At 37.0% G+C, this 14,974-nt stretch overlaps 1 protein-coding gene across 1 annotated transcript; it reads right to left on the reverse strand.

Annotated features, from left to right (window-relative positions):
* Nucleotides 1-3,643: 3,643 nt before the first annotated feature.
* Nucleotides 3,644-13,169, reverse strand: LOC149068443 (brachyurin-like). The gene is made up of 7 exons (XM_089251626.1): nucleotides 13,017-13,169; nucleotides 10,506-10,593; nucleotides 10,260-10,339; nucleotides 9,851-9,972; nucleotides 7,197-7,483; nucleotides 6,712-6,848; nucleotides 3,644-4,001 (listed from the first exon to the last, which is right to left on the reverse strand). Exons 1-7 carry the CDS (start codon nucleotides 13,098-13,100, stop codon nucleotides 3,804-3,806), a joined length of 996 nt encoding a protein of 331 aa, XP_089107752.1. The 5' UTR covers nucleotides 13,101-13,169; the 3' UTR covers nucleotides 3,644-3,803.
* Nucleotides 13,170-14,974: the final 1,805 nt, after the last annotated feature.

Here is a 14,974-nt window from a genome sequence, read left to right on the forward strand (position 1 = left end):
TTCATTGAAATTAAATATTAAAACCATTTTCCTAACTCATAAACCATAATACGATAATTACGACTATCAAATAGCAATATTCATCTCACATATGGCCCATGATACACATGCTACTAAATTCGCAATTCTAATAATTTTCACGAATTTGAATGACTAATTAATTAATCTATTATGAGTTCAATTAGCAACAGGATGGCAAATTTATAACAATCAGAAAGTTTACAATTTTACTAATTTTCACGTACTTCAATGACTAATTAATCAATTAATTATGATTTAGTTTAGCATCAAGATCGTTGCGATTGATAAACGAAAAGCTTTCAAATTTATGAAAAATAGAAAATCGCAATTTTACTAATTTTAACGAATTTTAATGACTAATTAGTTAACTAATTAGGATCGTAATTATAGCATCAGGATCGATGTGATTAATAAATGACAAACTTTCGAATTTATGAAAGTTGGATAAATCGCATTACTAATTTTCACGAGCATGATTGATTTTAATTAGCATCAGGATCACTGTGTGGGATACTTCAGGGGGGGCCACAGAAGAAAATGGAGAAAGTTTCCATGACAGGTGGTTTGGAGGGCTGCAGACAGCTGAGAAGAAAAATTAAGGTGACTATACACTTACAGAATCTCTAACAAAACCACCCATAAAATCCAGGGCCGTCTTAGGGTATGGAAACACTCGTGCCTCACCGCCTACATTTTGCAGCAGGATCCCTAGGATGGGGGTTTTTTTGCAGGCCCTCGGCTACATTTTTCACAGAACCCTCCTCTATATTAAATTATAGTGTGAAAAACAAAAAATTATAAAAACCATATCAGGCCCTGGTCTGCAGTTCTGTCAGTCCCCCCCTTGTGAGGGGTCATGTCCATAAGTGGATCCCACCTTATATTTTGTATAGTACAATAAATTTTGAAAATATGTAGGTATGGGACTACCATAGCATCACTTTGCCTAGGGCGCCCATGACGATGTATTCAATATGTATAAAGGATCTTGCTTCTAGATGAGGGTCGTAAACTCTGGGTAAGACGGGGGGGGGGGGGCACGAGAAAAAAATATGGTTCAAAGGGGGGCCACGGGCAAAAAAAGGTTAAGAAACACTGATGTAGACTACCCGAAGACGCATTAAACAGTCATGGTGCTTAAATTTATTTAATTATTGATGTTTCAAAAGAATTGGATCCGGCAAAACAAATGTTGAGTATAGAGAACAAAGCGGTTTGTTTGTCGGCCCATGGAGTTGCCATAACGGCTTTAAATTTTGAGCTTGATGTCATCTCCTTGGCTACGTAACGTTCAGCATTCAAGAGCAAAAACATCAATCCGTCACACTGCAAAAATGTGAACGGTTTCTTGTAGCATACCGATCAAATTAGCATTCGTTATCAAGAGTGGAAATATTACTTATACTTATCTCCCTTTCACAAACATCGACTGACAGTATGTGATCCCAGAATATGGTATTTAGTATGACTTATTTTTCGGTGAAACAATATTTGATAGTTATTTATTGGAAATATAACATAAGTATCCAGTGTTACAGGTTCTTCACCTGTAGACCATGAATATTAACACACACTGATGATATGACAAAAGGTTATAAAATAAACCTATAGATGGCAGTGAAAGAAAATTTCTCTACTTTGACGAATGTGTCCCCATCTATTGCCAGATGGGCGATTCCTCTTGTAGATAGGGTTAGGGGGGGGGGGGTTTGGATGATGCTTACGTAATGACGATATGAAATATTCTAAATGACATCTTATTCGAAGCGCCAAAAACGGAAAAAAATCTGTCGATAGTTATTGGACGCCTGAACTAACATTCTACCGATTGATAAGTCTCCTACAGCAGGGTTTTCCGACCGGTGTTCCGCGGAACCCCCCTTGGGTTCCGTGGCTCCTTTCTTTCTTTCTATTCTCGCACACGAGTCCTTCAGACAACAACAGTCAAGATGACTTCCTGGGAATTGGTATTCCCAAAACTCTCAAGACCTCCATGAGGATTTTTATGAGGGTCTTCCTTCAGAGATTTGGAAGTATTAAATTGTTCCTTCGCATTCTGTGCTCCCAGCCTGCCTATCTTTCCTGGAATCGCCGATTCTTATGACTTTTCTGACTATCAAATCCTGATGAAAATTAGAAAAATAGCAATTTTACTCATTTTCACGAATTTTAATACTACAATGATGTTATATTAAGGATGACCATACGTCTTGTATTTCTCGGAACATCCCGTATTTTCACGAAATTTTTGCCATCCTGTGACTTTTTGGAAGATGTCCCTTTTTTTCCTACGAAATCTCAATCAACTTTTAATCTTCATTGAAATTAAATATTAAAACCATTTTCCTAACTCATAAACCATAATACGATAATTACGACTATCAAATAGCAATATTCATCTCACATATGGCCCATGATACACATGCTACTAAATTCGCAATTCTACTAATTTTCACGAATTTGAATGACTAATTAGTTAATCGATTATGATTTCAATTAGCATCAGGATGGCAAATTTATAAATATCAGGAAATTCGTAATTTTACTAATTCTCACGTATTTCAATGACTAATTAATTAACTAATTATGATTTTAATTAGGATCAGGGTCGTTGTGATTGATAAATGACGATCTCTCAAATTTATGAAAATTAGAAAAATCGAAAATTTACTAATTTTAATGAATTTGAATGAATTTGTTAACTAATTAGGATCGTAATTAGCATCAGGATCGATGTGATTAATAAATGGCAAACTTTCGAATTTATGAAAGTTGGATAAATCGCATTACTAATTTTCACGAACTTGAATGACTAATTAGTTAATAGTGATTTTAATTAGCATCAGGATCACTGTGATTAATGAATGTTAAGATTTAAAATTTATAAAAAATCAGAAAAATCGCAATTTTACTAAGTTTTACGAATTTGAATGACTAATTAGTTAATAAATTATGATTTCAATTAACATCAGGATGGTTATGATCAATAAATGAGAAGAATTCAAATTTTATGAAAGTTGCTAAATTTTTTTCGCTGTTCTGAGAGAAAAGGCTTTCGTTTCTGGCAGAGTCAAGACGTCATTTTCTATGCGTCCGTGAGTGCCACTGGAATGTGCCATCTTTGACTCGTGCTTTTTCAACTAATTTCTCATAATTTTAAAACAAATATTTAATTTAAGAACATTATTAACATTTCTAAATCTGAAACATTTACTATATTAATCCGTACATGTACCTTTGAAACTGAAAATTTCACTGATATTTTAGGGGTTTTGATTTGTTTGCAAAATTTTTATAATAGGCTGACGTTATTTTTTGGCACGTGCAAACCAGTTGGTACCCCCCCCCCCCCATCTCTTTATCTACGATTTTGTTTTCGGCACTGCAATACTTGCTAGGCCTTTTCCGTCCCTCCACGAAAATTACTTTTGGCACGCGTAAATCCGTTGAGGGCGCTCCGTCTCTTCATGGGAAGCCCCTTCTCTTTACTTTTTATTGTTCCTCTTATTATCACGTATAGTTCTAATGAGAGAATTATTCCAAGTTAGGATCTCGTCTTAAATTCTCATCTCGATGCCGTCTTCAAAACGACGTTCACATTTATGGAGTCAATTTCGAGACATTTTATGACAAACATTTTAATCATTAGATTACTATTTAACGACATAATTTATTTCGCAATTCTATTGCTTGCCAAATACGTGTTCCGTATACAACTATGCAGCTAGCAGATTGTCTCCGACTGTCCATAGCCGCACCAAAATAATCACTATAGGTTCAATTTACGTCATATCAATAAAACAAGGTACGCAAGAAGCGTTCCAAGTTTGGAAGTAGATCCAATCCGAATACGCTGCCACATTGGTTGACACTTCAGGTACTGCTTGATGACACTTTTCAGGACCGTATGAAATAATACCTACTTGAACGTATTCCATGGTCTTAGGATGAAATAAAAGCATGGGACCTCCTGAGTGTTCCTGAAAATAAATGGTTTTTTTTAAAATTTTCTTTAAAGGCAATAGGAATCGAGCGATATTTTGGGAACTATTCCAAACTAATGTATAATATGATTCTCATTTACAATAATTAATTATGTAATTAGGATGCGTTATAAACGAAAATAAAAACGTATCGTGTAAGATCATCGGAGTAATTACTCACACGTCTCGTAGCGAGATATTTGCAGGTGGAAAAAAAAAAAGATTTCCAGTAAGTTGTCAAGTTATGGACATTCACATTGAGCATTTCATTCTCCTACAAAAATTTTGCAAGAGATCGAAACCGAATCATGGGGTGCGTCGACAGAATACATTATAAATTGATCGGACGGCATTCTGCTCAACATTTTCCTTTGTCGTGGTTTCATAGTCAATCCATTCTAATTCTCGGTTTTGATAATTTTTTTAATAATGTTAACATCAAAGCTTTTTCTCCGAAAAGGTCTGAATTTTGCTTATTTTTTTATGGTGGGACCATTTGTATGAAAATTGTCATAGATTGGTTAAAAATTGTGGACTCTTTTTTTTTTCGAGAACTGAGGCACAGACAACCGGGTAATAGCTTGCGTGAAAGGGATGGACATTTTTATTTCCAACATTATTTCTTCTTGCATACATGATTGATTTTTGAACGTCACGACATAGGATTTGAAATAAAAATATTTTCTAGACAAAATGTCCGAAGATAATGTTGAATATCTCATTGGAAAACGAAGCGTCAAAGTTTTCAGTGATGGGAGTTTGATCTCGGTATAACGTCATCAGATGACTTATAACAAGTATAAGAGAGCAAACACGAAGTACTAAAACTACCTCGTCAAACATTGAAAATTTGTATAACTTGGGACCTATAGTCCGTTTCAGGTTAACTTTGCAGTGAAGGGGAAGCTACAAGGGAACCGCATCACACGTTGCTATGGCAACGAAAGCCTTTTAACCAACGTATCAATGCGCGGTATGTGGCTGATTCTCCCGAATCTCAATGAGAAAAATCTTCTTTTTTTTTACGTATAACGTAATGCATATTTAAAAAATTGCACAGTAAGTTAGTTATAACTAGATAGTGCTGGTCTAAAGCTGTCTTGCCTAGTCGTACGCAACCGATGCTCCCAGTCTAAAAGACTGGCATTCCACTGAATCGTCCAACTCGGAGCATTTTTATTACACGTCATGTGATCCGTGATTGAATTGATTATGAATTAATTTCTACCAGAAATTGCGAAATTAATTCTCTCCTTGATTTATATGTTATTTTTTTAATTAATTCTAAAATTATTTGTTGAAAAAAATTAAAAATTATTGGTTTTTCAGTAATTCTGAAGTTCCATCAATTCTGGAATTGTTTCATTTATTGACTCAGAGTTTTCATCAATTTGTTCCGGAATTATTACTTTCATTTATTCTAGAATTATCAGTAAATCATATAAAGTGTATGTATCAAATATCCCACAACAATTTTTCAGGTACGTCAATAAATGATTTAGGGGGAGACAGTTGTCCCATTCTGAATAGATGGATAAGAGAGCAATTTAGGATGTGTACTGTTTTTCCCCCAACTATTTTTGTTTTATATTAATGATTCCCCAGCTTTCCATGCTGGAGTATTGACAATTTTTTTCGACAATGCTGTTGTCCTCTGTAGACACAAAAACGCTAGCCATGCTGCCGACCATCTCCAACTGACGAAATCTTGAATTGGTGTGAGCAGTCCGACAAGGTGCTCAATAATGGGAAATGCCAGTTCACCTAACTCAGCAAATAAAAAAATAAAAAATCCCGTATACATAATTGGTAACCACTCTAAATTCGACCAGTGGAAAAAATTAAATATCTTTGATACTTCCTGAATAATATTCATGTCTTTCACACCCCCCCCCCCCCAACATCAGATACGTGCGCAACAAAGCCAAAAGCATACCAGGGACAGTGAATGAAATTACTTTTCCGCTAGCAAAAGTACAAAAAATGAAATTTTACTGTACAAATCAATAATCAGACCCACACTAGTCTATGTCTCTCCAGTCTGGTCATATGCTTGCAAGTCTAACAATAAATCATTACAGTCAGATCGGAATAAAATTTTCAGAAAACTTAGAGCCGCTTGGTACATTAGGAACCAAAATATGCGAATCAGAATACGTACATATTACAGACATTGTGAATTACAGTGAGAGGACCAACACCGAGAACGTCGGTACGAACGGTGTACAGAAGACCAAAACAAAAATTCCACCCATCCTTGAGTAACCTATGTTCAGCTAATCGTACCAACAATAATGATGTTTCTCCGGTAAGAGAGTCTTTTTCGCAAGTGTAGAACTCTTATCCAAATCTCGTAAACATTTATTTTGGCGCATATTTTTGTCCACCTTGAACATTTTTGTATTTTTATCATGAATATTATAATTTATCTGGTGCAATTTCCGGAAATTTTCCCTCGTGTTAATAATCTGGTTGTTTTTTTTTTTGCATTCTTGTAAACTTGCTAAGGCAATCTAACAACACATCTTACAAGGTTTTACTATGGCACAGTCTAGCCCAATTTTTTTTTTAAATCTATTCCCAGCCATCTTCTTTTGACAAGTTATTTGTATAAAATGATTTTTGTTTGTATTGCTCTGAACGTTTTGCGACGTCTATGATATTAGCAGTAAGCAGATTTTTACATTTGTTGCTGTAGTCTACTCACATGGCAAGTATCATATTTCGGGAATCCTCCGGCGCAAATTTTTTGCGTTCTGTTCATGAACCCTTTCAATTCATCGCAACGTTCGGGTGGAATCACTGGAAGGTGAACGTATCGCAAAAAGTCTCTCGGGGCTGTATCTGAAAAACAAATGTTGAAAAAATGAATGTCGCACGTCCTGTAAAAAAAAAATTAAAGAAAGCTACACAGGAGATAGGGAGTGCGTTCAATCATCAATTAAGAAAAGAAATTAATCACAAACTTGATCAATTTCAGCCAGAATTTATTCATTTGAATTTGGATGAAAATCTTACGGTCGTATTCACCAACACACTTTAACCTGCGATTGCAGTTAAAACTCTGCAGTTCACTCTGTCGGTGAATACGGCCATTAATCTCTCTCATTAATCTATGAATCTTATTAATGCATATTTGGATACATTATGAAAAGCATCTGAAATTACGGTCGTTCAAAAAAAAAGTTTTACCATCATTGAATCGGCGACCATAACTAACTGCAGTAAGCCATGTTCCGCGCTCCGGCATAAAGTTTTTAGTACTTATCTTGACCGTTGTGATGAGGATTCCTTTGGACCGATAGTATTCAAAGTCGACGGGTGTGTAAAGCTCGATCAGTGCGAGGTCGTGATCACCTAATGTGTCGTTATAATCCGAATGAACAACGTAATTACCGGGATCAATTGTTAGCCACTCGATTTTGTCAGGTACATTTACTCCGCCGATGATCAAATTGAGATAATGTTCTCCTGTAAAACTGACATTTTGTTTGAATGAAATCGTACAATCAGATCATATATACTGAGATAATACAGCATTAATTTCAAGAATTCAACATACTGATAGGTACGCCCCGTCTGACGTTTGCAGCTTCATTGAGACCATCCGGACAAGCATCTCGAATATAGCGTAATTGTGTAATTTCATCTGGTTGTATTGCAATTTCTTTGAATGGTTAGTAATTTGGAAGATTAGTTGTGTATTGAACATTTTCATCATACACACCTTTCAATTCTATTTCTTTGTTTCTTTTTGAATTGTTGTACATTTTCATTGAGCTATTGTTCGGACGTTATGGGATAGATCATGATGGCATTCAGTGTGCCATCATGCTACATGGGTCAAAATTTTCGTCCCGATGATCGAATCTGAAGCTGCAGAAATCAGACGCTGCGGACATGCCGCACATAAAGGCATGCAATATTCATCGTAAGCTGCGATTTTTACATGAACGCGCTCACAAACTGGCCATATGCCCTAAAGGTGTGCCATGTTTAACGGTCTACTGAGCTTTAAAAATGCTTCGATGCTCGAAAGAAAAAATACCAGTACTTTATATCATGAGGCTGATTTTTATACTCTGTTTAACCCTTTAAACGGTTTTTAAAATTTTCCTGCTCTGCATTGGAAATATCAAGAACCTGAGATATTTCGGGATGACCGAAATAAAGCAGACCAGGTTTGACGAGGTATATCGGGTTTGCCGCTGTAAGGGTTAAGAAAATTAATGAGCAGCAAAAAAAACGTATTTTTCGCACGTGAGCTGCAGAATGTGTAAGCTCAGCCCTACCTCAAGACGATTCACATTACGACAGTCAAATTCACGATTCGTTCTCAAAAATATAACAAAATATTCCATCTTAAGGCAACAGGCGAATCATCATTGCAAGAAAAAATAATGTTCCTTAAAGACGGGATAGACAGTTTTCGTGTTTTCAAAGTAAGGCTTGTAAAAACGTGGTGGCGATCCCTTTGGTTATGCGATTTAAGCGTTTTATTACAAATTCTAGCGTATCTCAACCCTTCGATGCAGCAATATGTCTGAAAAATCCGACGGACCACTCATTTTCAACAACACTGTCGAGACCGTATGACCCGTATTTTACGGGACATTTTCGTATTCTCACATATTATTGACCGCTTTGTCTTCCTTTTCCAGTTTTTCAGCGAAGCTTATTGGAATTTGTAATCTTTACTACTACCACCGTGAATGAAGATAATTTTCACAATTTATAAATTTGTTATGGTAACTATGGTTATAACGGTCAGGACCGACCGCCCCCGTAAATGTAGGTGGCGCCCGAAATCAGCGCTCGAAAAGAGTGAGTTCGAGAGTGCATAAAGGGAAGAAGCGATCATGGCGTCCAGGTCGTGTTGTTGGCGCTGTTTCTTCCATGTTGTAATTAGTAGTGTGTGTAAATAAATTGTTTTTCTCCAAACAGCGTGTGACTACACATTGGCACCAAACGGAAAAATGTGACCTTTTTTTTTTTTATTATTCAACCTCAATATACCTGCAATCGCCACGTGAAAGTTCCTTCACTGATGTTCGTTTTCACCCTGAAAATAATCCAACGCACAAAGTCAAAAAACGTTCAACCTGAACGGGTTCATCGATGCCTTTTATCACCGTTCAATGTGAATGTCCGGTGTGAGTTCAGCGTCTGAGCATCGTGGAAGCGGTTGCGAAAATCGCGGAAGTGTTTCGTAAACCACAGAAGCGTTTCGTGAAGTGCGAATGTGTTTCGACAATCGCGGAAAGTGTGAAAATGATTCGTAAATTGCGAAAGTGTTTACCTCGTTAAGTGTTTAGTATTAGTAAACGCTAAAGTGTTTTCTCAATTGCAAAGTGTTTCGTTTTATTCAATCACGATTTTTTTCGTTTCGATTGTGAAAATCGGAAGAAAGTCTACTTCACTAAAAAAAAAAGATGGCGTTTTGAAGGGAGGGGTTTAGTGATTTCTAATTGTGCCACTTGAAGGGTTAACGAGTTTGTGTTTTGAATTTAGTTGTTTTTCCATGTGAAGCAGCTATTTTCGCAAAATGGTCAGCGGGCCATGACAAAATGCTCCGAGGACCACATTCGACCCGCATGCCATGGGTTGAAGACCCCCTGCCATAAGTTATTACTGGTATCGGTGATAACAATCGAAACGAACACATATATTTCACGTATTCAATTAAAATTAATTTATCGAGATTCTCTTCGAACCACGTGTGCCGTCGTCGTGGACCATAATTTGAGAAACGCTAATTTATTCCATTCGATCCTGCGTGGAGGATCAGAATTCTCAGCTCACATGTCTGAAGTTCAAACGCTTTTCTATTGAATTTATATACTTACTTCATTAAACAATGAGCAGCCGTCAACACATGTTTGTCTGTGATTAACGCCCCAGTACATTCTCTATATTCAGCGTAGTTTTTCGGTGCTGTCTCCGGTACTTGATCCATTCGAAAGTAGACCTTGTGAGAAATGAAATTTGAACATTGAAAAATGTTATCGCCGTTACATAGTTCAAAATAATGTTCGTCAACCAACACGAGAGTTTATAACTCGACAGTTCATAGTTTGCACTGATATCAACGATGGAATACGTCACGTTTTCTATTCGCCATGTCATACATGACCCAACCTACCACAATTATATTGATCTCTCCTTGACAAAATTATCACTTCAATATAATAACTGACAGAAATTTTGATTCGCGAATTATTGTTAAACAAAACTAGGAATGAACAACACACTTACAGCATAAGGGAACATCCCTCGAGCAGCGGCAGCGGGTTGTCCACCGACGGTGTGATCAAGGGGACAAGGGCAAAACGGCCCTGCAATAGCAACGAAATGAATTCATGTACTGCTTCAACAAAGAAACATTTATCTGAGATTGAAACGAAAACTTTAATATTTCAGCTCGAATTTCACTTAACACAAAAAATTTGATTAAAATCAAGCTTTTAAAAGTGTTAGTTACATAAGACAACATGCTCTTACGTAGTTCCGGTGCGACGGGTTCGTTTCTCGACATGCGTGGTTTTCCAATGGACGAGCCCAGCGTAGGTACGTTCGGAGTCTCTTGAATCTAAGAAAATTAACGTATATTTACCATCCATCAACATAACACTTCACTAGAATAGACCGCGAGCAAACATACTTTACTCACAAAGACGACGCCATTTTCAATTTCTCACATGAGGGATTGATTACTAGATACGCAGCGGAGATGAATTTTGTGGGGATTAATTGATATACCTCTGCGGGGAATCCAACCACCGTCCCCTTGTCTTCCGCGGGCGAGTGCAGTAACCAATACAATACAGATGACTGATATTTTCTTCCTTTAAGGAAAATACACATACATCAGTGCAATCGATGTACCGTCTTTAGACGCCGATGCATCCGACCCGTTACAGTATGGGCTATTCACACACATCAGTTCAGGTTCCAGTGTCTCACCGCCACTCAATATGCCATTCAACGACTATAGCTAGTGGGATCATGTCAGTGGACATTATTATGCTAACTGATTTGCTCATTCATTCATGCTTAAAATCACTTGTTCACTGATTTGCTCATTCATTCATGCCTAAAATCACTTGTTCACTGATTTGCTCATTCATTCATGCCTAAAATCACTTGCACACTAACTTGCTCATTCACCACGTCTGCACTCACTTGCTAACCGATTTACTCATTAACTAAATCCTATGCTTACTTTTTGTTCTATTTTTTTACTTTTCTTATTTATCTCACTTATTTTCTCAATCACCACTCCTATGCTTCCTTTCCTCACTGATTACCCCATCTACTCATTTGCTCACTAACTTACTCATTCGATACTCCTTTAGTCACTGCTTCACTGTCATGCTCATTCGCTCACTTACTAAATAATTTGCTCATTATATCATTGATATGTTCACTTCCACACAAACTTGCTCATTCACTCACCTCTGAGCAAGTTGGTGAGCATTGTACATTGGTTTGTCATACACTCATTGCTATGTTAAAGGTTCATTCAAGTATTACGTCATCATCGATGGGGGTTTCCGATTTGCTGACTTTTGATGGCGGGGGAGGGAGGCTTTGGATAATACTTACGTCATCAACCACCCTTTATGAAAATATGAGTTAGGATTCAGAGGGGCAGAGCTGATGACGAAATTTTGCTGACAAGGGGGGGGGGGAGGAGGTCAACGTTTTGCTGACAAGGAGGAGGAGGGGGTCAAAAATGGTTAAAAATTTGCTTACGTAATACTTGAACGGCTCCTAACTTGCTTACTAAATCACTACTTCTGTACCCACTTGCTTACTAAATCACTACTTCTGTACCCACTTGCTCAATCACCACTCCTATGCTCACTTGCTCTATTATATGCTCAATCGCCACTCTTATACTCCTATGCGCACCTTGCTCACTCACATGCTCAATCGCCACCCCGACGGTCACTTGAACACGAACTTGCTCATTCACTACGTCTGTGCTCTCTTGCTAACTTATTTGTTCAATTGCCAGTCCTATGCTCACTACCTCACTCAGTTGCACATTCACTCATTACTATGCTCACTTGCATTCAAACTTTTTTTTTAAATTCCACAATAACACCACAAGTGCAATCTGATACAAAAAGACAGAACTGAAAGAAAAAAACCACATATAAATACATAAATTAGGAACATTCACTCTGTGATTGCAAGGGACTAAGGTGTCCTTCCAGTAGGTCTAAAAAACTAATCTATATTGTCTGTTGGCTATATATTGTTTATAATTTTAGTTTTTAATTGGGTTGCTGTATTTTTGAAATATATGACATCCATATTTTTATGGGCATCTTTTTCTCAGCTACCTCGTTGGGCATTTTGCCTGTTGTGGCGTTGTATTTGTATTGTATATACTTTATATATACATTTTTTCCTTGTATCGTATTTCTTCAACATATTTTTTTTTCATTGTAATTTTTCCGTCCAACAAGTTTTTGAGAAGGCTAGCTTCGGAGAACAATGGTTGACATTTTTAATGCAGTCAGGCATAGCCACCCTTCAGAAACGCCAACTTTTTTCAAACCATGCATGGGGTTGCCCCTGATTATGACCCACTGTACAGGTTCTATTTCACTCCATTTTGTATTTCCTTTTTTCTTCAAATAGTTAGTTTACATTTAGTTTACATTTTTGAACGAACAAGTGAGCAGAACTAGCGCGTTTGTCATTCGAAAAGCTATTTTCGCTATTTCTTCAATATATATCTTTATATCTCTTGATTATAAGGTAATGCAATAAATATACAGTCGAATCCCGCTTTAGCGAAAATCACGTTTTAACGAACATTTTTCTAATTCCCCCAGATAAGTTTACGTAGAGACATTTATAAACAACCTGGAATTCCTTCATAACGAAATTACGTTATAATGAAGAGATTTCTAGGGTCTCTTGGATTTCGTTATAACGGGATTCGACTGTATAAATAAAACAACAAATAACGACAATTAATAATAAATGAAAACTTACATTTATGGCTGGCGATATGGAAATAAAGCACATGAAAACTTGGAATAAAGCTCCGAGCTCGAAATTTGCTGACGTTTGCACCATTTCTGACGCAAAATATAGGAAAATGCTGCGTCTTGAAGAGTAAGGACTCTACAGGAAGAGACACTAATTTCTTGGAAGAGCAAACGTGGTTAGGCGCTGACTGAAGAATCAATGATCAGTAACGCAATGTATACATACTAACGACAGTAACAATCATTGCCGTCATTTTCAACAGGTGCCTGAACGATTTCTTCACTCTGTAATTTTCTCTAAAAAACAGAAATATTTCTTAAATCATTCGAGAGAAAAAAAGCGCCATTGACAGAAGGAAATCTTAATCACCTATTCATTGCATTGTGCAGACACAAATATTTCCATCAAATGTCATAAGGTGAATGAAGTGGGGGGGGAGGGACAGAACAAAAGCAATTGCAAAGAGAGTAACAACATATACACTAGTGTAGGTGTGAAAATACGCAATTGCAATTGTATTTCACGTGAAAACCATTAGTTGCCCATGGCGATAGACCGATGTTGTGCTCGGTTTTAATTGCCGTTACTATTCTGGTACCAAACTTCGTGCCGCGCTCACTGAGGTGCCGTGATATATTCTGCGTATTGAATTATATACAATTATATTAAATCTATATACAGGGTGATTATAAAAAAAACTATCCCGACATATGGGCCCCTAACTATCATACCATTCACAGAAACTGAATGAAATTTTGGCATAAGGTATTTCGATGTATGCGCTCAAGAATGATATGGAAAACAACAGTGTCACTCAAGCAGTTACGGTTACAGTGAGAAAATATCAAATGGCAACACCAAGTTTTTTGTATTGGAATGTGATCTCCATTGGGAAAAACCCTAAATAGCGTTCGAGCGGCAACTGTAGCATGAAAATCACCGGCGGTAGATAGGCTAAAAGTGAGGACAACCAATAAGGACAGAGAAGCAGCATAAAATAAAGCATTTTATTGTGTTTCACAAATTTTCCACATGACCTTGTGGAGGACTAATCAGGCTGGGATCTCAGCCGAAGAAACGGTGTGACGAATGAAACGAACATTAATGCTCTGGTGCACGGCAAAGTCCTTTTTCCTTGCCTAGCTCCGGGGATTTTCGTGCTACAGGTGCCATTCCAACGCTATTTAGTGTTTTTCAGTATGGAGATCGCATTCCAATACAAAAAAAACTTGGTGTTGCCATTTGATATTTTCGAAATTTTCTCACTGTAACCGTAACTGTTAGAGTGACACTGTTGTTTTCTATATTATTCTTGATCGCATACCTCAAAATACCTTATGCCAAAATTTCATTCAGTTTCGGTGAATGGTATGATAGTTAGGGGCCCATATGTTGGGATAGTTTTTTTATAATCACCCCGTAGATTACAAATACAACACCACAACAGGCAAAATGCCCAACGAGGTGGCTGAGAACATATTCAAAATTTCTCAATTATAGACAAATTTATTGGGTTTTTCCGATAAAAAGGAGTGCGACAAAACTATAACCATGTTTCAAATTATAAAAACAAAAAAAAAACATAGTTTGACGATATAGGTGTCAGGAGAATGCCCCTATTGCTTCCTCTGTTATCGCACTGTTATTACAGTTCACTTTTTTGCAAAATAGTCAACTGTTTTTCAAACGATGGAAGTTTTCCTTGATTTTACTCTGGCTTGAATGAAGCCTTCACGACTCTCGTCTGTTAATACAGCAAGAGATGCTTTAGTTATGAGTCGTACGTACCGTCCAACTGTTTTTGTGTGTGACACAGAAAATTCGGTATAGATGGAAAAGCAGGTTCAGATAATTTTTGTGGATCTAGTTCCTGATTTTTTATAATAGGTGGTTCAGTCACTCGCACTTGATCACATGCAATTAGTTCCGAATAGTGTTTAGCAGAAAAGTATATTTTCGGA

The sequence above is a fragment of the Pholcus phalangioides genome, unplaced genomic scaffold (assembly GCF_987345545.1).
Source record: "Pholcus phalangioides strain wild (caught in Gottingen) unplaced genomic scaffold, Ppha-v1.0 ptg000027l_1, whole genome shotgun sequence".
NCBI lineage: Eukaryota > Metazoa > Arthropoda > Arachnida > Araneae > Pholcidae > Pholcus > Pholcus phalangioides.